Source organism: Cheilinus undulatus, linkage group 24 (assembly GCF_018320785.1).
Source record: "Cheilinus undulatus linkage group 24, ASM1832078v1, whole genome shotgun sequence".
In the NCBI taxonomy this organism is placed as follows: Eukaryota; Metazoa; Chordata; class Actinopteri; order Labriformes; family Labridae; genus Cheilinus; species Cheilinus undulatus.
Genome location: NC_054888.1, coordinates 1,535,843 through 1,561,637, shown reverse-complemented (window position 1 = coordinate 1,561,637; position 25,795 = coordinate 1,535,843). Strand labels below are relative to the sequence as shown.

Here is a 25,795-nt window from a genome sequence, read left to right as displayed (position 1 = left end):
CTTTACCCGAGTAACAGTTACCCTGCTGTTAGCCACATGAGCTAAGTTAGCCCGCTAGGAGGAGGACAGTCGGCTCCACCGGCCTGTAACAGGTTAATTACCGAGTTATTAATGCTCTCACCGGTTATATATTCACTCACCGGATGGACGGAGCCGTTCAGTGGAAAAAGTCCGAAGTGGCGATGCTGCCTCCGGCCACAAACTACCGTTACTTCTCTGCTCCGCTCAGCATCGCTTTATCCGCTCCTCTGCGGTAGTTTAACCACTCCACACCCGATATTTAAGACATTTCAGAGCCTAACGTCCACAGACTGCTCTTCAACAGTCATTCATTGGAATTAAAGGCGTCAAAATGATGAACTGCCGTTGTAAATCATGAATGTCCCACAGCAGACGCCGTAGAAGCTGCAGAGGGAAACACGCAGAACTACGACACCTGCTGGTCAGCCTTTAACATTGGCCTGTATCAGCCATTAATATTGGTCTATATAAGCCTTTAATATTGACCTGTATCAGCCTTAAATACCGGTCTGTATCAGCCATTAATATTGGTCTATATAAGCCTTTAATATTGACCTGTATCAGCCTTAAATACCGGCCTGTATCAGCCATTAATATTGGTCTATATAAGCCTTTAATATTGGCCTGTATCAGCCATTAATATTGGTCTATATAAGCCTTTCATATTGGCCTGTATCAGCCATTAATATTGGTCTATATAAGCCTTTAATATTGACCTGTATCAGCCTTAAATACCGGCCTGTATCAGCCATTAATATTGGTCTATATAAGCCTTTAATATTGACCTGTATCAGCCTTAAATACCGGCCTGTATCAGCCATTAATATTGGTCTATATAAGCCTTTAATATTGGCCTGTATCAGCCATTAATATTGGTCTATATAAGCCTTTCATATTGGCCTGTATCAGCCATTAATATTGGTCTATATAAGCCTTTAATATTGACCTGTATCAGCCTTAAATACCGGCCTGTATCAGCCATTAATATTGGTCTATATAAGCCTTTAATATTGACCTGTATCAGCCTTAAATACCAGCCTGTATCAGCCATTAATATTGGTCTATATAAGCCTTTAATATTGGCCTGTATCAGCCATTAATATTGGTCTATATAAGCCTTTAATATTGGCCTGTATCAGCCATTAATATTGGTCTATATAAGCCTTTAATATTGGCCTGTATCAGCCATTCATATTGGTCTATATAAGCCTTTAATATTGGCCTGTATCAGCCATTAATATTGGTCTATATAAGCCTTTAACATTGGCCTGTATCAGCCTTAAATACCGGCCTGTATCAGCCATTAATATTGGTCTATATAAGCCTTTAATATTGGCCTGTATCAGCCGTTAATATTGGTCTATATAAGCCTTTAATATTGGCCTGTTTCAGCTGTAAATATCAGCCTTTATCAGCCTTAAATATGGGCCTGTGTCAGCTGTAAATATTGGCCTTTATAAGCCTTTAATATTGGCCTGTATCAGCCTTAAATACCGGCCTGTATAAGCCATTAATATTGGTCTATATAAGCCTTAAATATTGGCCTGTATCAGCTTTAAATATCAGCCTATATCAGCCTTAAATATTGGCCTGTATCAACCTTAATTATTGGCCTGTATCAGCCTTGAATATTGGCCTGTATCAGCCATTAGTATTGGTCTATATAAGCCTTTAATATTGGCCTGTATCAGCCTTAAATATTGGCCTGTATCAGCCTTAAATACTGGCCTGTATCAGCCATAAATATTGGTCTATATAAGTCTTTAATATTGGCCTGTATCAGCCTTAAATATTGGCCTGTATCAGCCTTAAATATTGGCCTGTATTAGCTTTAAATACCGGCCTGTATCAGCCATTAATATTGGTCTCTATAAGCCTTTAATATTGGCCTGTATCAGCCTTAAATACCGGCTTGTATAAGCAATTAATATTGGTCTATATAAGCCTTTAACATTGGCCTGTATCAGCCATTAATATTGGTCTATATAAGCCTTTAATATTGGCCTGTATCAGCCGTTAATATTGGTCTATATAAGCCTTTAACATTGGCCTGTATCAGCCTTAAATACCGGCCTGTATCAGCCATTAATATTGGTCTATATAAGCCTTTAATATTGGCCTGTATCAGCCGTTAATATTGGTCTATATAAGCCTTTAATATTGACCTGTATCAGCCTTAAATACCAGCCTGTATCAGCCATTGATATTGGTCTATATAAGCCTTTTATATTGGCCTGTATCAGCGGTTAATATTGGTCTATATAAGCCTTTAATATTGGCCTGTTTCAGCTGTAAATATTAGCCTATATCAGCCTTAAATATGGGCCTGTATCAGCTGTAAATATCAGCCTATATAAGCCTTTAATATTGGCCTGTATCAGCCTTAAATACCGGCCTGTATCAGCCATTAATATTGGTCTATATAAGCCTTAAATACCGGCCTGTATCAGCTGTAAATATCAGCCTATATCAGCCTTAAATATTGGCCTGTATCAGATGTAAATATCAGCCTATATCAGCCTTAAATATTGGCCTGTATCAACCTTAATTATTGGCCTGTATCAGCCTTGAATATTGGCCTGTATCAGCCTTAAATACTGGCCTGTATTAGCCATAAATATTGGTCTATATAAGTCTTTAATATTGGCCTGTATCAGCCTTAAATATTGGCCTGTATCAGCCTTAAATATTGGCCTGTATTAGCTTTAAATACCGGCCTGTATCAGCCATTAATATTGGTCTATATAAGCCTTTAATATTGGCCTGTATCAGCCTTAAATACCGGCTTGTATAAGCCATTAATATTGGTCTATATAAGCCTTTAATATTGGCCTGTATCAGCCTTAAATATTGGCCTGTATCAGCCATTAATATAGGTCTATATAAGCCTTTAATATTGGCCTGTATCAGCCATTAATATTGGTCTATATAAGCCTTTAATATAAGCCTGTATCAGCCTTAAATACCGGCCTGTATCAGCTGTAAATATCAGCCTATATCAGCCTTAAATATTGGCCTGTATCAGCTGTAAATATCAGCCTATATCAGCCTAAAATATTGGCCTGTATCAACCTTAATTATTGGCCTGTATCAGCCTTGAATATTGGCATGTATCAGCCATTAGTATTGGTCTATATAAGCCTTTAATATTGGCCTGTATCAGCTGTAAATATCAGCCTATATCAGCTCTAAATATTGGCCTGTATCAACCTGGGACCAGGGACTGATTATACAATCTGATCTGATTTAAACAATTAGACAGGATCAATAATCAGAATCAGACAGGACCAATTATCAGAATCTGACAGGATCAATAATCAGAATCTTAATTTTTTAAATCTTTATTTTTTCACATTTTTCTGACTGAAGGATGTTTGATTTCAGGGTTAAGTCTACATCTTTATAATGGAGGAAATCTGCAGACCTCATATTTTTGTTCCAGTTTTCAGGCCAGGTGTAACTGTACCACAGCCGGATTTGGCCCCCGGGCCTTGAGTTTGACACCCCTGCTCTAGAGTGTGTGACTATGTGTATATAAAACCTGCATTATATGGTGATTATCAATATTAGACGACACTGTGATGAGGATATAACACTGGTGCCCTAATATTTGTAAAAATGGCGACAGAAATGCCCTTATAGGTAGAAACACACGATGAAGTCCTCTCCGAGTGGAACAGTTTGAGAAAGATCAAATTTTGCCCATTTTTGCCCCACCTTAAAGGACACTGCTGGTTTTTCACCAAGAGGTCACCAAAAGAGGGCTTTGTCACATTTTTCCCACTAAGAAGCCCCCCCAGATGTCCGATTTCTCCCACCTTTTTGATCTCTCAACGGGATAGTCCTCAGTCTGAATGATTCTGGTCCAGGGTGAAGGTTCTGGGTCAAGGAGGCAGAGGATGAGTGGGTGGGCTCTCTGTCAGCTGCAGGTGGTCCTTTACAGCTTCGAGGTGTCAGCGTCAAGAGGTCTCATTTTCCTTTGTGGACCCGGTCATGTCCCTCCTGGCCCTGGGATGACAACAAAAATCATTCATTTTATGGTCAACGGGAGGCTGGAGCAGGCCGAGTTTGGAGCCGACTGCTCTGCTGCTGACGTCAAAGGTAAGACGGAGGGCATTAGAGCTGCTGACTTTAGAGGCTCAGTCACAATTTAAGCATAATTACCACCAAGCATTTCATTTAATTTTCATCGATACCATGCATAAAGAAAACTAAAGTTTTAGAGCAGTTTCAGGATTGTTTCAGGGTCTGAAATGTTCCTGTTGCTTCCATGCCAGAGCCGAACGTCCATATGGGTTTGACAGCCCGTCTTCTACATGTGCCTTCTCTGTGCTCTTCTCTCAAGGATAAATAAATAATATGCCAACATGACAGACGTCTTACACTGAGTCCCTGAGCCTTAAAGACATTAGTAAGGCAGCACAGATTAATAAAGGTTTATATGCATCAGGAAAGACTGAGGAGAGCTCTGTTGGTGCCAGTAGTTCAGAAAAATACAGTTAAAAAGACTGATTGTTTTGTCCATAACTTCATTACATCCCTACCCTGAACCCTCCTCACCACAGATCTGTTCCGGGCGGCTGCAGAAGCCGGTCCTCACCACATCCTAAAGATGTACGACACCAACGGCAGCCTGGTGAACATCTCGCCCCGACTGGAAGCCAACAGTGAGGACTCGTACTACAGACTGGAGGTGGTGGCCACCGATCTGCAGAGTGAGTGGCCTCTCTGAACTCTCAGATGTTCAGTTTGGAGTAAAAAATCTTCAAATGTTGGAGGGAAAATGACCTGAAAATAGTATTTAAGCTGGAGTAAATATACCAGCTTATTTAAGTCTAAAATATCAGACTGTATCAGCTGTAAATATCAGTCTATATCAGCTGTAAATATCAGTCTATATCAGCTGTAAATATCAGTCTACATCAGCTGTAAATATCAGTCTATATCAGCTGTAAATATCAGTCTATATCAGCTGTAAATATCAGTCTACATCAGCTGTAAATATCAGTCTATATCAGCTGTAAATATCAGTCTACATCAGCTGTAAATATCAGTCTATATCAGCTGTAAATATCAGTCTATATCAGCTGTAAATATCAGTCTATATCAGCTGTAAATATCAGTCTACATCAGCTGTAAATATCAGTCTACATCAGCTGTAAATATCAGTCTATATCAGCTGTAAATATCAGTCTATATCAGCTGTAAATATCAGTCTATATCAGCTGTAAATATCAGTCTACATCAGCTGTAAATATCAGTCTATATCAGCTGTAAATATCAGTCTATATCAGCTGTAAATATCAGTCTATATCAGCTGTAAATATCAGTCTATATCAGCTGTAAATATCAGTCTATATCAGCTGTAAATATCAGTCTATATCAGCTGTAAATATCAGTCTATATCAGCTGTAAATATCAGTCTACATCAGCTGCAAATATCAGTCTATATCAGCTGTAAATATCAGTCTATATCAGCTGTAAATTTCAGTCTATATCTGCTGTTAATATCAGTCTATATCAGCTGTAAATATCAGTCTATATCAGCTGTAAATATCAGTCTACATCAGCTGTAAATATCAGTCTATATCAACTGTAAATATCAGTCTACATCAGCTGTAAATATCAGTCTATATCAGCTGTAAATATCAGTCTACATCAGCTGTAAATATCAGTCTATATCAGCTGTAAATATCAGTCTATATCAGCTGTAAATATCAGTCTATATCAGCTGTAAATATCAGTCTACATCAGCTGTAAATATCAGTCTACATCAGCTGTAAATATCAGTCTATATCAGCTGTAAATATCAGTCTATATCAGCTGTAAATATCAGTCTACATCAGCTGTAAATATCAGTCTATATCAGCTGTAAATATCAGTCTATATCAGCTGTAAATATCAGTCTATATCAGCTGTAAATATCAGTCTATATCAGCTGTAAATATCAGTCTATATCAGCTGTAAATATCAGTCTATATCAGCTGTAAATATCAGTCTACATCAGCTGTAAATATCAGTCTATATCAGTTGTAAACATCAGTCTTTATCAGCTGTAAATATCAGTCTACATCAGCTGTAAATATCAGTCTATATCAGCTGTAAATATCAGTCTATATCAGCTGTAAATATCAGTCTACATCAGCTGTAAATATCAGTCTATATCAGCTGTAAATATCAGTCTATATCAGCTGTAAATATCAGTCTATATCAGCTGTAAATATCAGTCTATATCAGCTGTAAATATCAGTCTATATCAGCTGTAAATATCAGTCTATATCAGCTGTAAATATCAGTCTACATCAGCTGTAAATATCAGTCTATATCAGTTGTAAACATCAGTCTTTATCAGCTGTAAATATCAGTCTACATCAGCTGTAAATATCAGTCTATATCAGCTGTAAATATCAGTCTATATCAGCTGTAAATATCAGTCTGTATCAGCTGTAAATTTCAGTCTATATCAGCCTTAATTATTGGCCTGTATAAGCCTTTAATATTGCCTTGTATTAACCTTAAATGTGGGCCTGTATCAGCCTTAGGTATTGGCCTTGGTCAGCCTTAAATATTGGCCTGTATTAGCCTTAAATATTGGCCCGTTTCACCCTTTAAAATTGGCCTGTATTAGCTGTAAATATCAGCCTATATCAGCTTATAATATCAGTCTACATCAGCTGTTAATATCAGTCTATATCAGCTGTAAATATCAGTCTATATCAGCTGTAAATATCAGTCTATATCAGCTGTAAATATCAGTCTACATCCGCTGTTAATATCAGTCTATATCAGCTGTAAATATCAGTCTACATCAGCTGTAAATATCAGTCTACATCAGCTGTAAATATCAGTCTATATCCACTGTTAATATCAGTCTACATCAGCTGTAAATATCAGTCTATATCAGCTGTAAATATCAGTCTATATCAGCCGTAAATATCAGTCTACATCAGCTGTAAATATCAGTCTATATCAGCTGTAAATATCAGTCTATATCAGCTGTAAATATCAGTCTATATCAGCTGTAAATATCAGTCTATATCAGCTGTAAATATCAGTCTATATCAGCTGTAAATATCAGTCTATATCAGCTGTAAATATCAGTCTACATCAGCTGTAAATATCAGTCTATATCAGCTGTAAATATCAGTCTATATCAGCTGTAAATATCAGTCTATATCAGCTGTAAATATCAGTCTATATCAGCTGTAAATATCAGTCTACATCAGCTGTTAATATCAGTCTACATCAGCTGTAAATATCAGTCTACATCAGCTGTAAATATCAGTCTACATCAGCTGTAAATATCAGTCTACATCAACTCTAAATATCAGTCAATATCAGCTGTTAATATCAGTCTATATCAGCCTTAAATTTTGGCCTGTATCAGCCTTAAATATTTGCCTGTATCAGCCTTAAATATTGGCCTGTATTAGCTGTTAATATTAGCCCCATATCAGCCTTAAATATTGGCCTGTATCAGCCTTAAATATTTGCCTGTATCAGCCTTAAATATTGGCCTGTATTAGCTGTTAATATTAGCCCCATATCAGCCTTAAATATTGGCCTGTATTAGCTGTTAATATTAGCCCCATATCAGCCTTAAATATTGGCCTGTATTAGCTGTTAATATTAGCCTATATCAGCCTTAAATATGGCTCTTATTGACTGTTTGTTTGGCCCTTCATCAGTTGTAAATATCAGTGATGTGTTTGTTAGTTTGTGGCACACAGATGGAGCTGAAATGGGAACTTTTTCAAACAGAAAGAGCTGACTCTCTTCTTGCTGGTTTTGGTCACAGAGTTCCTGAGTCTCCATCATTACCCCCACCACTGACAGAGTACTGTCTCTTCTTCTGACTAGCTTCAGATGCTCCTGATGCTACTCTGGCCTTTTTTGCTGAACAATGATTACTCTAAAATGTTAAAGAAGCTGATGTTTATCTCTAAAAAGTCAGGATTTCAGTTCCTATTTTATTCAACACTGACAGTACTTTTATGTCTGAGTTAGAAGCACTTGATCTCGCTTCCTCCCTCTATTAAACCTTCCAGATGTTCTGATCTTAACGTCTGTCCTGTTTTTACGTTTAGGTGTGGGGATGCCGACAGAGCTGGACGACATGGAGTCCAGGTGAGAGTGTGTTGAAGTGGAGGTTGAATTAAGCCTTTAGGGGCTCACTGTTGCATCTGTTTCCTGTCAGCAGGCTGCATCACCTGGAGAGTAAAGTCATCGGAGACGTGGGGAAAACTGCAGACATCATGTGTGAGCTGAAGAGCCAGGTGGAGTCTTTCAAGAGGAAGCTGGAGGTTTGTTCTGAAACTCCAGAGAGACTATAGGAGTGAACATGAAACCAAAGCATGCAAACTTATCCATGTGACGCTTTATGACGACAAACCACTGATCCTTTGGTTGCCTTTTGTCAGAGTGTGCAGCACCTGAGCTGGATGGGTCTGTTTAAAGAAGACAGCCATTGTCAGCTCTCCAGACTGTCCCAGAAACCCACGACGCCGAAGCTGAGCGTGGAGGAGGAGCGCCAACAAGTCCGCAGGAAGTTCATCAACATGAGGTGACCTCAGTATCTAAAGGAGCATTGTAGCAGCCTTTGTGGAGTATTTATGGTGTCTGTGTCCATTCTGTGTTGCCGTAGCTCGCTGCAGGTGACGGAGAAAGTGAGAGAGCACCTGAAAACTCCCATCTTTGATAACTGGTGAGCACAGACACTCTTAGAGACGCGTGCAGGCTCAGAGCCACGTCTGTCACAGCCGTGTTTGTGTTGGTCCAGGCAGTGGGAGGAGGCCGAGATGCTGGTGCTCCTCCAGGTGATGTTCACAGACCTGGACTTCCTGACCGAGTTCCACATCCAGCTGGACGTCCTGCAGAACTTCCTGTTCGAGGTGTACTGCCACTACAACAGCATCCCCTTCCACAACTTCCAGCACTGCTTCTGCGTCACTCAGATGGTACGCTGGGTAATATCTGAGGAAACACCACAGTTTCAGCGTTTGTTTAGCCTGTCTGCTGTCTCTCTGCAGATGTACGGTCTGATCTGGCTCACAGACCTCAGGAGTAAACTCTCCAGACTGGACCTGCTGATCATGCTGACCTCGGCTCTGTGCCACGACCTCGACCACCCCGGCTACAACAACGTCTACCAGGTCAGCTGACCGTTTTCATCAGTTTGTCCCATAATAATCCGATTTTAATCCGTTTTATTTGGTTAAATTCCTGCAGATCAACGCTCAGACCGACCTGGCCATACGCTACAACGACATCTCCCCGCTGGAGAACCACCACTGCGCCGTCGCCTTCGGCATCCTGTCCAAGGTAGAAACTGCACCATGACTGTGCGGCCACTTTTTAACGCTAGCATGTTCCTTTTATGCACGCTCCCTAGCAGCTAGCCTCTCCATCCCTTCATGGTTTAAGAGTTTTTATTTTCTCTCTGCAGCCGGAGTGCAACATCCTCAAAAACCTGAGCTATGAGCAGTACAAGCTCATCCGAGGAGGCATGATCAAGTAAGACTGAGCTAGTTTCTGCTGTTTTATTGATCCTCTGCGTACTAACGCGTACTTTTATCCCTGCAGGTGTATCCTGGCTACAGACATGGCCAGACACAACGAAATCCTCAACAAGTTTAAGACGATGCAGCCGGAGTTCGACTTCAACAACAAGGATCACAAAGAAGTGGTATGGCAGTAATCATGGCTTTAGCAGACGATTCTGAGTGTTTTTAAATTATCGTCCTGTTTTCACTGACTCATGACAAACTTGAACGTCCTCCTGCTGCCTTCATACGGCCGTCAGCTCTTTAGTTTGGCTTCAGATCTGACTTTAACTTTAAATACACAAATATCCATTTATTATGATTTTCTGTGATTCTTCACATTATTCAGGACATTTTTAATGATCTGAAACAAAACCTCCTCAGACTCTGCATGCACATCAATGACTCAACAGTATAGCTTTGCTAAACAGTCATCATTTCTGCTGTTTAATCTCAGAACAACTTTCTGTACTGGCCCTTTAAGTTTAAGCTTCTGGTTGAAATATCAGAAAATCTGCTGTTTGAAGTTACAGGATGTTTGAAAGTTTTGGGGGAAATTTGGTTTGTAATTTATTTATAATTTATGGAAATTTGATCGGGATTTTTTTTTCTGTTTGGTGATTTTTCTGTTTTCTAAGAAGTCGCTTTAAATTTGAGAGAATTTGCTTGGAAATTTCCGAGTGATTTCATGGACATTTTTTAATATTTTGGACAGATTAAGGGAGATTTTGAAGGAAATTTCCTTTTTTTTATTTTTGGGAATTTGATTTGATTTTTTAGGGGGAAACTGCTTTTGATTGTCAGGTATTGTTATGGAAACTTGGAAAAAGTACGTGTACATTTATGGGAATTTGGTTGGGATATTTTTTAGGGGGGGTGTTCAGAGTAGTTCAGGGAAATTTTGGGTAACTCTTTGTTTTAAATTTCAACTTCAAGGGAATTAGCTTTAAAATTTGGGTGATTTTTCTTGGATATTTTCAGGTATTTTCATGTAAATTTTATAATATGTTTGAATATGATGGACAGTTTCGATGGAAATCTGGAGGAAAATTTGCTTTGAATTTTTTGGCATTATCATGGGAATTTTATTGGAATTTGGGGAAATTTTATTTGATTTTATTTGGTTTTATTTTGGGGGGGGGCTGCTTTTAAAATGTACGTTATTTTCATGGAAACTCTGAAGATTTATTTGTAAATTTATGGGAATGTTGAGGGGGCATGGGAATTTCAGGGAATATGTTCGGGGGATTTTTTCCCAGAAGTTTCCATGAAAATTTTAGGAAAACGTGTTTTTAATTTTTGGATATCTGATCTAAGATTTTAGAGGGAGGTGGCTTTGACATTTTGGGGGATTTATTTGTAAATTTATGGGAATTTGGGCGGGCAATGGAACATTTCTGAAGAAGTTAGGGAGACTTTTCCAATCATTTTCATGGAATCATGGGTAAATCTGTCTTTTTTAATGCTCTCAAACCTGATCGAATTCTTAGAGGGAACTTACTTTGAAATTTTCAAGTATTTTACTAGAAATTTTGAGGGTACTTTTTGTATTTTAGACAGTTTCAGTGGAGATGTTGCATGAATTGGCATTTTTTTACATGGAAGTTTGGGGGATTTGTTTGGAATTTTTGGGAATTTCATTTGATGGGGGGGGGTGCTTTTAAATGTGAGGCATTGTAATGGAAAATTGGAAAATTTGTTGTTAGTTTATGGGAATGTTAAGGGGGCATGGAAATTTCAGGGAGGGATTTTTTTTTTCCAGAACTTTCATGGAATTTAGGAAAATATGTATTTTTAATTTTCTGGAAATATTTGAATATATGATCAGTTTTTAGAGGGAGGTGACTTTGGATTCGTAAAACCCCTCAAAAAGTTTCCATGAAAATTTTGGGAAAATCGGAATATCTAGGCTTCATGATCGAGTTTTACTGAAACTTCTGTGGAATATTTTTAGACATTTTTGGGGACTTTTTAAGGGATATTTATAAAAATTGTTGTAAATTCCATAGAAATGTAAGGCCATTTCTTTAGAAATTCAGGGACTTTGAGTAGATTGTTGAAAGGAAGCTTCCCAGAAATTCCCGTCCAAAGACGAGGCTGATGTTTTAACTACTTTTCCCAAATAAGATGAAGAAACTAAAAATGCTCCAAGCCAAAGCTCAGGTCTCAGGAGGTTCAAGAACAACAGAGAGTGGAGTAGAATCAGAAGTTTAACATCAAAATGTTTAAAACATGACTCAGGTTCTACAGAAACCCTCTGCAGTGTTTGTGGATGAAAACCGGTCCTACCTGTGGTTCTGATTCCAGCTGATGAAGATCATGGTGAAGGTGAGCGACATCTCCAACGAGGCGAGGCCGATGGCCGTGGCCGAGCCGTGGCTGGACTGTCTGCTGGAGGAGTTCTTCAACCAGGTTTCTAGTCTCAGATACTGTCAGATTTGAGTGATTTTATTCTAGCTAGTACCTTTTAGAGCTCATGTGTCAGGGCTGCTGCTGGCCGCTCTGTTCTTGCTGTGATGTGCAGAGCGACACGGAGAAACTCAAAGGACTTCCTGTGACTCCGTTCATGGACCGAGACAAAGTGTCCAAACCGTCCTCTCAGACCAACTTCATCCGCTTCGTCCTCCTGCCGCTCTTCACCGAGCTCACCAAGCTGTTCCCTTGTCTGGAGGTAAGACCACAGCTGCTCTCTGTGAGCGTCAGGGTGGGTCCGTCCAGCTCTCTGGTGGACAAAAATCTCTGATAACAAGCACTGAGACGATGCATTTCCATCAGGTGGTCCGGTCTGGATCCGTAAACCCTGATCCTGCTTATGGTTCCACAGCCAGTGTCAGTTTTCAAAGCATTAGGCTGAGAATAGAGCCCTGTTAGCCCCAAAGTCAAATTCACCAGTTATTTACAAAATAATATGAAATGAAAAAATCTAACTACCTCTCAATCAGGAGGCAGCTCCCGTCCTTCACAAAAAAGAGCTAGTTCATCTCTGAATAAGAAAAGCTGCTTAGCTCACTAATAAGTACCTTTTTGGTTCCCACATGGCTCTTAATTTGGAACCATTTTGACATTTTTATGTCTATTAAACTACAGAATGGGGAAAAGGAAACTGGCTCTCAATTTGGAGCCAGCGTCCATCATTCACTCATAAAAGCTGGCTCATCCATGATTAAGAAGAGTAATAAATACTTTATTTAAACTCCTAGACAGCTCTTTATTTGGTACCAGTTTGGCTTTTTTATGTCTATAAATCAGCAAAAAAAGAGCAGCTCTCAATCAGGAGCCAGCTCCTTTCTTCACACAAAAGACCTGGCTCTTCCACGAATAAGAAAAGCTCTTCAGCTCAGTAATAGGGGCCTTTCTTTGATTCCCAAACAGCTCTTTCTTAGGCTCCAGTTTGGCTTTATTATGTCTATCAAACAACAACAAAACAGGAAAAGGAAACTGGCTCACAATCAGGAGCCAGCTACCATCCTTCACACAAAAGACTTGACTCATCCGTGAATTAGAAAAGCTGTTCTGCTTAGTAATAAGGGAATTTGTAGGTTCCCAAACAGCTCTTAATCTGGAACCATTTTGATGTTTTTCTGTCTGTTAATCAACAACAGAACGGGAAGAAGGGAACTGGCTCTCAGTTGGGAGCCAGTTCCTGTCATTCACACGATACAGCTGTCTTATTCCTTAAATGAGAAGAGCTGCTCCTTTTAGCTACTTAGTTCCTACAGAAGGGTTTCAGGGGAACCGGACCTTACAGGTCATTAATTTAAGTTCATACTGAGCTGAACCGGACTGCTAATCAGAAACTGTTGTGCTGTGGTTTTGTCGTGCAGCAGCATATTCTGGAGCCGGTGCGGCGGGCCCTGGAGTATTACTCCGGCTTAGAGAGAGCTGGAAAAGAAGAGGAGCAGACGACCAAAGCCTGAAGAAGAAGAGGCGGTTCCTCAGCATCAGCCCTGTCCAAACGTCTTGTTTTAGGATCAGTGGTGTTAGAGGGAGATATTTCAGATCGTTTCAGTCATCATGCTTATAGGGTGACGTTGGGAGCAAGTCTGAGTCTCTAACATGATTCAGGATTATTTTTAACTGTTCTGCCTTTCCTGTTCAGTGCTTTAAAGGTTTTTAAACCATGTTTGTCATGTAAAAAACTATTGTGTTAAAAAGCAGAAAAACAAACGTGTTTTTGCCATGTGCAGGTACATTTTTAAGGTTTATTTTCAATCACTTCATTTACAAATCCAAAGAAACAAAAAAGTGCAAATGCTTGTTTTCCATCATGACTCCTTTCAGAGATTAAATAAAAGAATGTTAGTGTCTCAGACAAAATTATATTAAATAAAAAATGCTCACAATAAACCTTCAGTATGTACAACGTCGTTTTCTTTTCTCGTACATTCTCTTGGCATTTAAAAACAGAAAACCTGACACACAAAAACGGAAACTTTCCTGTTTAGCAGCTAAAATGTTTTTAAAACAACAAAAATCACGACGGATTAAAAACGCTGAATGTGCAGGCGAGGAATGATCCGGTTTGTTCTGGATCACGTTCAGCTTCCTGTGCAGAAAAATGAGCGGCATTTCTAGAACTTTCTCCAACATTTCCCTTCATTCGTCCCTCTGCAGCTGCCTGATTCACTTTAAAGAGTTCAGTTATGGTACCTGTAATCACACAGCAGTGACAGATAGGATCACTTCAGTCCTGCTCTGACACACTTTCAAACTTCTTTCTTTCCAGTGGTGTGAGATTTTACGCCTTTACAGTCTGGATTTTTCTGCAAAAACTGAAAATGTTGGAAGGAAAGCTCACTGAAAGTGTACCTGGTTCTGTAGTGCTCCTGTAAAATAATATTTAGTGTCACAGTTTGTTCTGTAGTAGTAAAAACGGGTGGATTTCACCGCTGATGATAAAATAACCATTAACACATAGAAATATGGCAGCAACACAAAACAACGAAGACAACATTACATCTAAAGTCAAAGTGCGGCAGTCCCAAACTCTCTGGCTTTAACTTAAATCAAATGTTTGAGTGTTTAAATGTTCATTTCAGGGTTCAAACATCTCCCAGCTGGTCCCAAACCTCCCTGATTTTTACTGATATTCACCTAAAAGTCAGGTCAAGTTTTGTAGTTTAGTTCAATGCAATCACCTGGATCTAACGTGCATTTAAAAGACAACATTAAAGTGAGTTCTGAGCATTTATGCATGTTTACTGACTCTGCTTCCAGGCTAATTTTTCTTCTTCTTTTTCAACTCTGATCTAGCCTTTCTTGGCAAAAGTTAACTGAAGTTTTCTTAAAGTCTACAGCCGATAAAACTACCTGAACCAGAGCTGTACATGTTCGAAAGTAAGCTTCCTCAGATCTGTGACGTTTTCTGCAGCTATGAAGGAGCGACGGCAGCTGCTGCTCCAGAATTGGCACTCAGCATAAATGAGCTAAAGTCTCAGCTGTGTTGGCAGCACAGGTTGTCAAAATGTTCAATACCACATTCTTTAAAGCCGTGGTTCTCAACTTGTTTGACCTCAGGACTCTCACAGAAAGATTAAGACCCAAATTTCACACGTTTTCAGCCACTCAAAGAGAAAAATGTATATTTTTGGACCTTAGATAAAACAAAAGAACATCCTTACAGAAGCCCCAGGAGCTCATGCATCCATATGCTTCATTTCATTGCCAAAACATGCAAGTTGAAGTTGTTTCTAGAGAAGATAAGAGCAGAAATATGTCAATAAAACAACTAAAACCCACTTATCACAATCAGACTGAGTAAAGTAAAATAAATATGGGATGAATGTCTACTTTGGGCTTCTGTACATCAGATCTTTTGCCGCAATCTTTTGATTTTTTTCCAGGAAAACAATCACAACCATCTGAAAACAGCTCTGCTGGATCCAAAAAATAAGAACCATGGCTTTTAACGACATAATATCTGTTATTTTTATGTTCCAATTTTAAGATTAAGAGATAAAAGGAAGCACTCCTGGAACCAAATCAGGAATAAGATGATTGTTTCAGTGATTCTAGAAGCTGAAGTTCCCCAAAACACGACGACACCTCTGCACAAACGTGCAGGAAGGTGCAGACTCTATGTTCTGAATGCTGCTGAAGTTGTGCACCATTACATCTATGAAACAAACGTACCAAGTTTGTGCAGAAATACGCACATGCAGGTACATTCTCGACTCACATCTGCTGAAAGTGGAGCTAGAATGAGAGGGCGTGCAGCGGTGGAAATCAATTTCAAGAGTAAGAAAAAAAAATTTTACTGCTCCACAGAAACACTGTGGAGCAGTGAAATAAGACGACTCTTCACGGTGATTATGGTCTAAAGGACTCAGAAATACATCGACACCTCTGCACAAACATGCAGAAAGATGCAGAATTTATGTTTTGAATGCTGCTGAAGTTTCACTCCATTATGTCTGCAGTCAGTAGAACTGAGAAGTAAGAACATTTTTGCACAGTTGAGCACATATGAGCATATTTTTAACCCCAATCTTCTTCAAGTGGAGAGAGAAGAAAGAGCGGGCACATCTTGAGCTAAAAAGTTGCAATACAGAGGAATAAGATCTTTTTTTTCTCCTGTCTTAGGTTCTCAGAAACACAACAACACCTCTGCACAAATGTGCAGGAAGGTACAGAATTGTATCCTGAATGCAGGTACATCCTAACCTGTGGACATTGGACCAGAGCTTCATACTTCTTAGACAGTGTGCAGGCCTTTCTTTGTTCTATGATCATTAAAATAACAAAGACTGTATCGTTTTTTAAAGTGTGGTATTGAAGGTTTTGACAACCTTAGGTGCTTTATGATTATGACAACAGAAAACACTGAATCATCTGATTTGTCTTCTCACAGCTCATCTCCTCTGAGTCTGAAACTTAAACACTGAATGAGAAGCCTCCTGCTGATGGGAGTTACACTGAGCTGCTGTGGGGGCTACAGGGAGGGACTTGCCTGTCAGGAGAGAGGACGTTTCACATGTTGCAGTACATGTTGGTTTCACATATTTACACCCACTAAGTAAAGCTGGATTTCCCCTCTAATTGAACATGATGGACTCTGGATCCTGGTTCATCATCTGGGCCATGTGTCGCAGAACGTCCTTCTTAGTGATGATTCCCAGCAGACGCCTGAGCAGACGGAGACAGACAGAGATAAGGTCAGAGGTCTTTGACGTCTTTACAGGTTTGTTTACAGGGCAGAAAAATCAGAATTCTGGTTTTAAGCACTAGAGGGAGCCGTTACACTGTAAAAATTACACATTTCCTACTAAATAACAGCACATACATCATTCCTGTGGCTCATTTTCCCAAAACATGATTTTAAATGACGATTAACTAAACTTAGCACAAAAAGTAAGAAAAATAGTGTGTGGTACAATATGTCTTTGTTGTAACAGTGCTTCTGGGTAATAAATCTTATCCTGATGGAAAGCCTGTTTATTACCCTTTTAAATGATGCCACATTTGTAAGGATCATGCATTTGTGGGATGAGCAGCAGAGCTGAGTATGTGGGTTGAAGAAGAGAGAAGATCTGGCACATTTTTCCTGAGCGCAACCCACATACTCAGCTCTGCTGCTCATCCCACAGATGCATGATCCTTACAAATGTGTCATCATTGGGGAGCGCACATGGTCGAGTGGTTTAAGGCGGGCGGCCCAGGTTTACTGCATGTCTCTCCCCCACTCTCTTCCCTGTTTCCGAGTCTATCCACTGTCCTTACTCTATCAAATAAAGGCATGAAAAGGCCCAAAAATAAATCTTAAGAAAAAAAAAAGTGGCATCATTTAAAAGGGAAATAAACAGGATTTCCAACAGTATAAGATTTATTACCAAGAAGCATTGTTACAACAAAGAAATAATGTACCAAACACACATTTCCTTACTTTTTGTGCTAAGTTTAGTTAGCCAACAAATCTCTTGGGGAACTGGTGAGACTGGAATGACAATGGGGCCTGGACTGGCCTGCACTTAACAGGCAAGGATGTAGTGTTTTATAAGCTTTGGTGACATCATCAAAGGCAGAAAACAGAATTTTCATGAGGCTTGTGAGTTTTTTCATTTTGGCCAACAGTTGGCAACAAAATTGTCCAAAGCACCAAGTAACTAAAATTCACAAATATGTTGAAAGTGGGATGAACTGGCGATAAGCAAGGCAAACCTTCAACCTCCACAAATTCAGCCACATTACCAAATGCTGCCAATGTATTTTTGCAATTTTGACATTATCTTTGGGCATATTTTTAACCAAAAGATGGAGCGCAAAGGCTGAACTGCACAAACTTGTTGGCAACATTTGGAAAAGCGGGATGAACCGATGAGGAGTGAGGCAAATTTTCAGTCCTCACTTTTCCAAAAGTTGCCAATGTATTGTTGTAATCTAGACATGATCTTCAGTCACGTTTTTACCAAAAGGATAAAGCAAAGGCTAAACTGTACACTGGTAATATTTGGAAAAGTGGGTGGAAGTTGCCAACAAAGGACAGTCAACCTCAGGGAAGACTGTTGGCACATCTGTGTTCTAATAATGACAAAGAGATGACGTACTGGGGTTAGGGTTAGGGAATAACACGCTTATATTGAACAGTGTATTATGTTTTCTGGGAAGATCTGCTCATACCCGCTCCTCGTGACGAGACACTGGCGAAGGCCGAGCTTGCGGAAGATGTCAACCACCGTCTCCATGGGCGTGTGGTCAGTGACGGTGAAAGGGGACAGGTTCAGGATGCGTCGCAGCTTCAGCGGCTGAGGGTTGCTGGCGGGCAGCTGTGGAGCGTCCTCGGTGAAGTAGACCACAGAGCTGCTGACCACGCCGTCCTGCTTCTGACGGGCGTTTTCTAAAATAAAAACAACCGGTAGAAGTTTGATCAAACATCACCAGGTCTGAACGAAACGTCTGGCTGTGAGTTTCAGAGAAAGTTAGACGGGTTTACTGATGGCGAGGGTGAGGTCCCGCCGCTGAACGAAGCCGATAAGCCTCTCGGACTCTCTGGACACAACCACAGGGAAGCCGTTATAATCGGTGTCCTTGATGAGCGTCTCCACGTCCTCCACCGTGGTGCTATCCTGAGTGAGGACGGCCAGAGGGGGGTCGTTCCTGCGGGGCCGCATCACGTCAGTGGCCAGGGTGCGGTGGGTGAACTCGTCCCTGACATCCAGGTAAGGGTAACCATTCAACTGGATGTGAGACTCGTAGATGCCCTCCTTACCGAAGGCGTCCGCCACCCATTTACTGGTGACAGCAGCCGCCATCAGCGGCACGATGTATTCTAAACCACCAGTGAGCTCGAACATGATGACCACAAGAGAGACGGTCATCCTGGTCACCCCACCTGAAAGGTTAAGACAGGTTAGACTCCAGTAAAGGGGTAATACAACCAATAACAGTAATTTACCTTATTGTTGAGAATTCTTAAATGTGCTCAGAATATAAGCGTATGCTTTTACCCAGACAGGCAGCCGCTCCCACCATGGCATACAGTCCAGGCGTGACACAGTCCGCACCGGGCCGGCACCAGTTCTTAAAGATGATCCAGTCATGGTGGTGGTACGCCATCTGCTCCACGGCGATCCCAACGATCCGTCCTGCAATCGCTCCGACCGCCATGCTGGGAATGAAGAGACCCGACGGGATCTGGAGAGGAAAACGCCAAATTTTCAGGCAAAGATAACCGCTTAAAACAAGAAAGACTGGCCTGCATGTGGAAGGCAAGGATGGAATAGTCGGCAACTTCTGGAAAAGTGGCGAGGAGTGAGACCTGGCCTGTTCCGCCCACTTTTCAGCCATAACAAGGGAAAGATTACCATATACCAGATATATTGTTATTCATGGCACTGACCTTCATGCCAAAGGTGAAGATGGTGATGACGATCTTGAAGACCAGAGCGAGGGCGAGCTGCCACAGGGCGTTGTAGACTCCTGGTCCCGCCGGCCGGTCTGGGATGTCGTCCACCGGTCGACTCATGTTGGGGTTGTTGACGTAATCGCAGAGCTGTGACGACTCCAGAGCGCCGCAGTCGTTGAAGAGCTCAGAGATCAGCTCGCTGGTGCTGCGGCGAGTATACGGGTTAGGGTACGCCAGCACGGCCGTGATTCCCGTCACAGCGATGACCTCCAGCACTGGGTACTTCCCCAGCTGGGTGGTCTTCCTCCGCCGGCACCAGGCGATGTTGGCACGGATGAAGAGCGTCCCCCAGAGGCCGCCGAACACGCCAAGGAGGATGAAGGGGACAAGCTCGGCCATGTACCACGGCGTGTGGTACTCAACATAGAAGAGCACCAGGCGGCTGTTTCCAAACGGGTTGATGGAGCGCAGAGTGAAGGCGGCGACCAGGGCGGCGAAGAACGAACGCCATAAAGTCTTCAGAGGGAAGTAATAACTGACCTGCAGGAGAGACGGTGGATGAGGATCGTTCATACAGCTGGCAAGCATGAACTCTCTTTTTGTTGATAGCTAATTGGTTCACGAACCTCTTCCAGGCTGAACAGGACTCCTCCAATGGGCGCTCCAAACGCCACCGACACTCCAGCCGCCGCTGCAGCCGATAACACCTGAAGAGAGAGCTCAGCCTGTTACACTCTAAATGCTTCTTAACCTCTGAAATCAAGATCCTCCTGGTATCTTTAAGGGGAAATGTCTTATTACAGGACATTTAACTGTTAGCTTATTGTGCCGTAGCGTACCTCTCTGCGTTTGCCCTCGTTCTTGCTGTACTTGGAGAAGAGGCTGCAGAAGAGGTTCCCACAGCAGCAGGCCACGTGGACCAGAGGGCCCTCCTTCCCCAGGCTGAGACCCGACGACACCGCCAGAACCAGGGTGACCGTCTTTATCAGCAGGGTCCATTTCCCCAGGTAACCCCGGATGATGAAGCCGCTGAGGATGGTCTTGATCTGCACGGACATGAGAATAACCTCATCTGTAAAACTGCGTGTCTAGTATTGATCTAAGGTACACAGAGCTGTGTAGACAGGAGTTTGTTACCTCTGGGATTCCTGAACCACAGGCGTACGGAGCAAACACTCGCACCAGAGACACGGCGAGGAAGGAAAACAGCAGAGCCCACAGAATATACAGGAAGTAGTTCAATACGTACGCTCCAGCGCCCTGAAAGACAAAAACAGTCTAATCATTTATGTCAGTTATAGCCTTTATTGATCTGCATTTAAGCTAGCAGGATTTACCCAAATCTAGATAACAGTTTCTCCATATAATATTTACTTTTATCTAAAGCTTCCAGTGGCTTCATGATTTTTTCAACAAAAACATCCGATGACATTTGGACAATTTTTCTAAACCAGAAGAGAAGGAAACTACTAAATTCATCAAAAACCTGCAAAAAGTTAGGATTTCTTTCAATTAAAAAAAGATGAAAACTGCACAAAAATAATGGCAACATTTGGGCAATATCATCAACCTTAAATAAATAAAAACCATTCTCTAAATTGCTCAAAACCACTGCCACTGCAAAAACCAGTCTGAATTGCACAAAAACGGCAGCAATGTTTTGACCATATCTTCCACCAAAAGAAGGGAAGAAAACATTCTCTAACTTGCACAAAACCATTGGCAACATAAAGGCAGCAACTTCAAGTGACAGAGAGAGAAACTAGAGTCTAAATTGCAAAAAAAATATTGCCAAAATTTCACAAAAACATTGCCAACATTTGGACAATTTCTCCCACCAACAGAAAGAAATAAAAGCCATTCTCTACTTGCACAAAACCATTGGTAACACATGGCCAGCAATTTTAACTGATAGAAAGAGAAAACGTTGTCTAAATTGCACAAAACCATTGGCAACATCAAGGCAGCAATTTTAAGTCTAAACTGCACAAAAACATTAGAAAATTTGTACTGAACAGTGACAACGTATGGACAATATCTTCAACCAAAAGAAAAAAATAAAAGCCATTCTCTAAATTGCACAACCCCATTGGTAACACATGGAAAGCAATTTTAACTGATAGAAAGAGAAAACATTGTCTCAATTGCACAAAACTATTAGCAACATATAGACTGCAATTTTAACTAGAAGAGAATGAAGCTACTGGCAAAACATTGGCAACATCTGGACAATATTTTTACCTTAAAGAGATAAAGAACCATTCTATAAATTGCCATTGACAACATATGTGCAGCAATTTTAACTGAGAGAGGGAAACTAAAATGCACAAAAAAACAGTAGCAACATTTGGACAATATCTTCCAATAAAAGAAGGGGACAAAACATTCTCTAAATTGCACAAAACCATAAGCAACATAAAGGCAGCAAATCTAACTGACAGAGATAGAAAATAGAGTCTAATTGGCAACACATGGATAGCAATTTTAACAGAGAAAGAGAAACCATTGTCTTATTTGCACAAAAACAGTGGCAACATTTGGGCAACTTCTTCCACCAAAAGTAAGAGAAACCATTCCCTAGTTTGAACAAATTCACTGGCAACACGAGGACAGCAATTTAACTAAGTGAGAGAGAAACTAGTGTCTAAACTGCATAAAACAGTGGCAACCTTTGGACCATATCTTCCACCAAAAGAAGGGGAGAAAAACATTCTCTAAATTGCACAAAACCGTTGGCAACATAAAGGCAGCAAATTTCAGGGACAGACAGAGAAACCAGACCGTTGACACTATATGTACAGCAATGTTAAAGAGAGAGAGATAAACCACTGATGTGTTTGTTGATAAAGATCCCGCTCTGACCTCGGCGTGTCCGGTCATTAGCTCCGCCCACTTCTGCCACTGCGGACACTTGTCTCTGTCGTCAAACGTGGTCTCGTTGGACGTCCAGCAGCACTGCTCGTGGCTGTACCAGAAGGCCGACAGACAAACGCCCTCCTTCAGGTCCGTCATCCAGTCCACCGCCAGGTCGATCACGCCGGCCAGCGTTCCTGCAGGAAACGGGACAGAGCGGCACACTTCCAGGTTAAAGGAGGTAGTAACAATCGGGATCAGCTGAGGGAGCGGTACCAACCTGAGAGGAGTCCTATGAGCAGCATCACCACCCATCCTGACCAGGCGTCCAGCAGGCTTTTGATCAGCTCCCAGATGGACTCTTTGCTCTTACTGGTGATCTGATGGGGGACAGGAGGAGGAATCAGACGGATCCAGGAGAGGAACGGAAAATAAACGGCTGAGGAGAAAACCTCAGATATGACGGTAGGTAAAGAAAACGGGGTCGAACCTTGCGGTGGCGGTCTGTGTCCCGGGATTTCTCCCTCAGCCAGTCGATGGTGTGGAAGTCCTCGTACGTGCCCACGTCAGGAAAAGGCTCATCCAGGAAATCCATCAGGTTTCCAGCTCCGTTCATCTCCTCTGTGGGCGTGGCGCTGCTCATACCTGGAGGAAAAGGAGCGTGACAACCGTCATTACGTTTGTGGGAAGGCAGAAATCCCCGTCGCTCACATTTGTATGAACGTCCTCTTGACGTGACGTAAAGGTGAAAATAAAAACTACTGTCATTGTTGGATGTAACCGTTTTACAACTGCCAGTGGGTTCAAGTCAGCTTAAGCTCAAATCACACCAGAAACAAAATAATTGTTTTGTTCTGTACGTAATTTATTTTCATCCTCCGAGCATTTTAATCCGCTCACTAGTTCTACCAGTGTTTTAAGAATCTGAAACCTACTTCCTGTTTCATGGCGAACAAAAAGCCATCATGACTAGGATTTTTTTTATATGATGTGACTTTAGCTCACTGTTAATTTTGACAGCTATTTTTAATTTTAGTCTTAATCTTATGATCACATCTTTTAGTTTTAGTCACATTTTAGTCATGTCTACCCTTTTTAGTTTTAGTCTAGTTTTAGTCCATAAAAGTCCTCACATTCTAGTCTTTACTTTTAGTCCAAGCATTTATTTTCTTGCCTAAATCTGGTACCAAATCATGGTAGTGTGTTCTCTGCCAAACCTGGGGTCCCTGCTTTCTACAGCTGAGAGGCAGAATAGATACAGATGTGTTGTTTTTGGCAGATTTACCCACAGTGGAGAAATATCACAGATTTTTAATGTCAGACAAAAACTACGTTACATTTTAGTCTAGTTTTAGTCATCTTGACAAAAACCAAACTTACTTTTTGTCAGTTTAAGTCATCACAGATCTATTTTTGACCGGGGGCCAAATCTGGCCCATGGTGCAGTTTTACCCGACCCCAGGATCACATCATATTTTAGCTAATTAGAACTGGCCCTCAGGTGTGAGGTCTGCAGATTTCATCCAGACTAGAAATGAGAATTTAACCTTAAAATTTTAAAAAAACCTTTGTTAAGTCAGAAGAATTTGAAAAAAGGTAAAAATATTGTGACCTTTTCAACTCCTAATTCTGATTTGTAACCCCATATTTCGACCTTTAAAACTCATGATTTTGTATTTTATCTCATATGTTGACCTTCAAACTCATGATTTTTACTTTCTATCTCATATATCTGCCTTCTGAAAACATTATTTTGATTTTTTATTTTGTGTTTGACCTTTTCAACTACTTTTTTTTACTTTTTACCTCAGATTTTGAGCCTTTAACCCTTTACCTACTGAGCTGGTGCCGGTGCTGTATGTTACATGTCTGGAGTATTATTACCGTAACGCCGCCAAAGTTTGTCCGATCAGGAAAATTCCAACGGCGTTGGAAAGCTGAGAATTGTGGGCATGCGCACATATATGGTTCATTACGGTACTCGCAACCATATGACGTGGGCATTCATGGCAAAACACCGGTAGTATCATGAGACTGCTACACAGATTCTCAACCCTGTAACTCCTCAAAAGTTTACTCAATCTAAAAAATTCCAACGCTGACAGAGAGCTGAGAATCTGTGCTTTCAGGCAATATATGATGTGTGGTATATATATTACAGCAATGTCAAACAGCACCGCAAAAACAGCAGCTTTGGCAGAAGACGAGTGAGAAAGGAGAGTGAAGGAAGAGAGTAAAAGGAGAGGGAGCGACAGTGGGGTTTAGTTTTCTAAAACAGCGTTAGATAGTGGCATTAGTGCGTGTCTGTCATGGGTTAAACTTCTCATTTTAAATCTCTCATTTGTCACTGACACCCCTGGCTTAGACTGGCTTTAATCCACTGGTAGGTGTAAAAAGGTTAAAACGAACCACAAAGAGCATAAACATTTAGTTTTCATGTTCGTATTACATTTGAGGGAAAATACTGCAAATATTAAACATAAATCCCTCAAACATTAGAGTTACTACAGCTGTGCTTTATCCCTGTGCAGGATGCCATGTTTTGTCCGGGGTTTACCATGAGGTAAAAGGAGCACGCCTTCCTTTGCTCTCGCTCTGATTTAAGTGAGGAGCAGAGAGCCACAGCGCGTACTCTGGTTGTTTTGAATAGCGACAGAGACAACAGCAATGACAGAGAGGCAGCCATGTCAGCAAATAAAGCAAAACAGCTGCAGAAATGGTTGTTGTAAAGAGAGCAGTTTAATGTTGACCTGCTGACATTTACCAGCATGCTGGGCTTGTTTGTAGTTTACTGGCAACGAAAGGAAAGGACTGAACTCCACCTGAGCCTCTGGTTTTACTGCAGTGGTTTAAAAACAGGCAGCACTTCAATAAAATGTCCTTATCTCAGTAATACACCGGGGCAGCAGCCTTTGGCGGTGTTGAACAGCTCCATATAAGCTCGTATAAAGCCGTTATAGAGGTAGAAACCTCAGACAGGACTGGGTGGTCAGCAGGGTCCGATAGCAGCTAATGCTAACTCTATCAGCATCATCGTCATTTACCTTCACCAGCCTCCATCTTTACCGCCGTCACGACGACCGAGGGCGAATAAATATTTAAATTAAACTATTTATTACTTAATGTCGAACCCGTTTGACATTTTAGCTCCGATACATGATGAAAATAAACGTCTAATAATTAGAAATCATCAAGAAGCGCTAGGGACGGATTCCCACAATGCTCCTGTTTAAACGGGTGGTCTCGCGATACATGGTGAGATTTCGTTAAAGAACGAACCAAACTTTAAAGAGACGTTGTTGTGAGGCAAAATGTCGAGTAGAAGGACTAATCATCAGTCATAAGTCAGTAAAATCATGTAAATCACACTTCTGCTGCCAGCGTTGGCCTCACTTGACCAGTCCAGAGTCCCGGTCCACTTCTTTGTTCATGCAGGGTGGAGCTGGGGCATGCAGGGCGAGTGGGCGGACCGGCGGGGCGAGTTCATCTACAGGACAAAGTTTGATGCATGCTGCAGACAGGAGCCACTCCTGCAGGA

General features: G+C 41.2%; 3 protein-coding genes across 18 annotated transcripts in view; 1 reads left to right on the top strand and 2 right to left on the bottom strand.

Moving 5' to 3' along the window:
* Positions 1-392, bottom strand: part of LOC121506113 (CLIP-associating protein 1-B-like) — a 60,502-nt gene extending 60,110 nt beyond the window's left edge. For all 13 annotated transcript variants that reach the window (XM_041781664.1, XM_041781669.1, XM_041781667.1 and 10 more), the window contains exon 1: positions 141-392. The gene's annotated coding sequence lies outside the window, so the exon portion shown is untranslated. The remainder of the gene's footprint in view (positions 1-140) is intronic.
* Positions 393-3,885: 3,493 nt separating this feature from the next.
* Positions 3,886-13,498, top strand: LOC121506516 (high affinity cGMP-specific 3',5'-cyclic phosphodiesterase 9A-like). The gene is made up of 14 exons (XM_041782359.1): positions 3,886-4,122; positions 4,587-4,736; positions 8,109-8,148; positions 8,222-8,324; positions 8,442-8,584; positions 8,666-8,725; positions 8,801-8,978; positions 9,051-9,173; positions 9,250-9,342; positions 9,467-9,534; positions 9,604-9,706; positions 11,871-11,975; positions 12,088-12,234; positions 13,388-13,498. The coding sequence occupies exons 1-14, from the start codon at positions 3,921-3,923 to the stop codon at positions 13,478-13,480; spliced, it is 1,608 nt and encodes a 535-aa protein (XP_041638293.1). The 5' UTR covers positions 3,886-3,920; the 3' UTR covers positions 13,481-13,498.
* A 247-nt stretch (positions 13,499-13,745) lies between these two features.
* On the bottom strand, positions 13,746-25,787 carry clcn4 (chloride channel, voltage-sensitive 4). Of its 4 annotated transcripts, none has more exons than XM_041781792.1 (12): positions 25,651-25,787; positions 22,748-22,902; positions 22,538-22,637; positions 22,267-22,454; positions 20,542-20,664; positions 20,244-20,450; positions 20,031-20,111; positions 19,399-19,944; positions 19,007-19,193; positions 18,493-18,891; positions 18,180-18,396; positions 13,746-16,688 (listed from the first exon to the last, which is right to left on the bottom strand). In XM_041781792.1, exons 2-12 carry the CDS (start codon positions 22,898-22,900, stop codon positions 16,598-16,600), a joined length of 2,292 nt encoding a protein of 763 aa, XP_041637726.1. In that variant the 5' UTR covers positions 22,901-22,902; positions 25,651-25,787; the 3' UTR covers positions 13,746-16,597. The 4 variants fall into 4 exon arrangements, with proteins under 4 accessions (XP_041637726.1, XP_041637728.1, XP_041637725.1 ...); XM_041781794.1 differs by having other exon boundaries at positions 25,627-25,756; XM_041781791.1 differs by lacking the exon at positions 25,651-25,787 and adding an exon at positions 25,302-25,558.
* Between the last annotated feature and the right edge of the window lie 8 nt (positions 25,788-25,795).

Coding starts and splice junctions, on each gene's coding strand:
- LOC121506516 (XM_041782359.1), top strand. CDS start 3,921: ATGAGTGGGTGGGCTCTCTGTCAGCTGCAGGTGGTCCTTTACAGCTTC. Junction 9,174..9,249: donor GCTACAACAACGTCTACCAG/GTCAGCTGACCG, acceptor AAATTCCTGCAG/ATCAACGCTCAGACCGACCT. Junction 9,535..9,603: donor ATCCGAGGAGGCATGATCAA/GTAAGACTGAGC, acceptor TTATCCCTGCAG/GTGTATCCTGGCTACAGACA.
- clcn4 (XM_041781791.1), bottom strand. Junction 22,455..22,537: donor GCTCATAGGACTCCTCTCAG/GTTGGTACCGCT, acceptor CGTTTCCTGCAG/GAACGCTGGCCGGCGTGATC. Junction 20,112..20,243: donor ACGAGGGCAAACGCAGAGAG/GTACGCTACGGC, acceptor CTCTCTCTTCAG/GTGTTATCGGCTGCAGCGGC.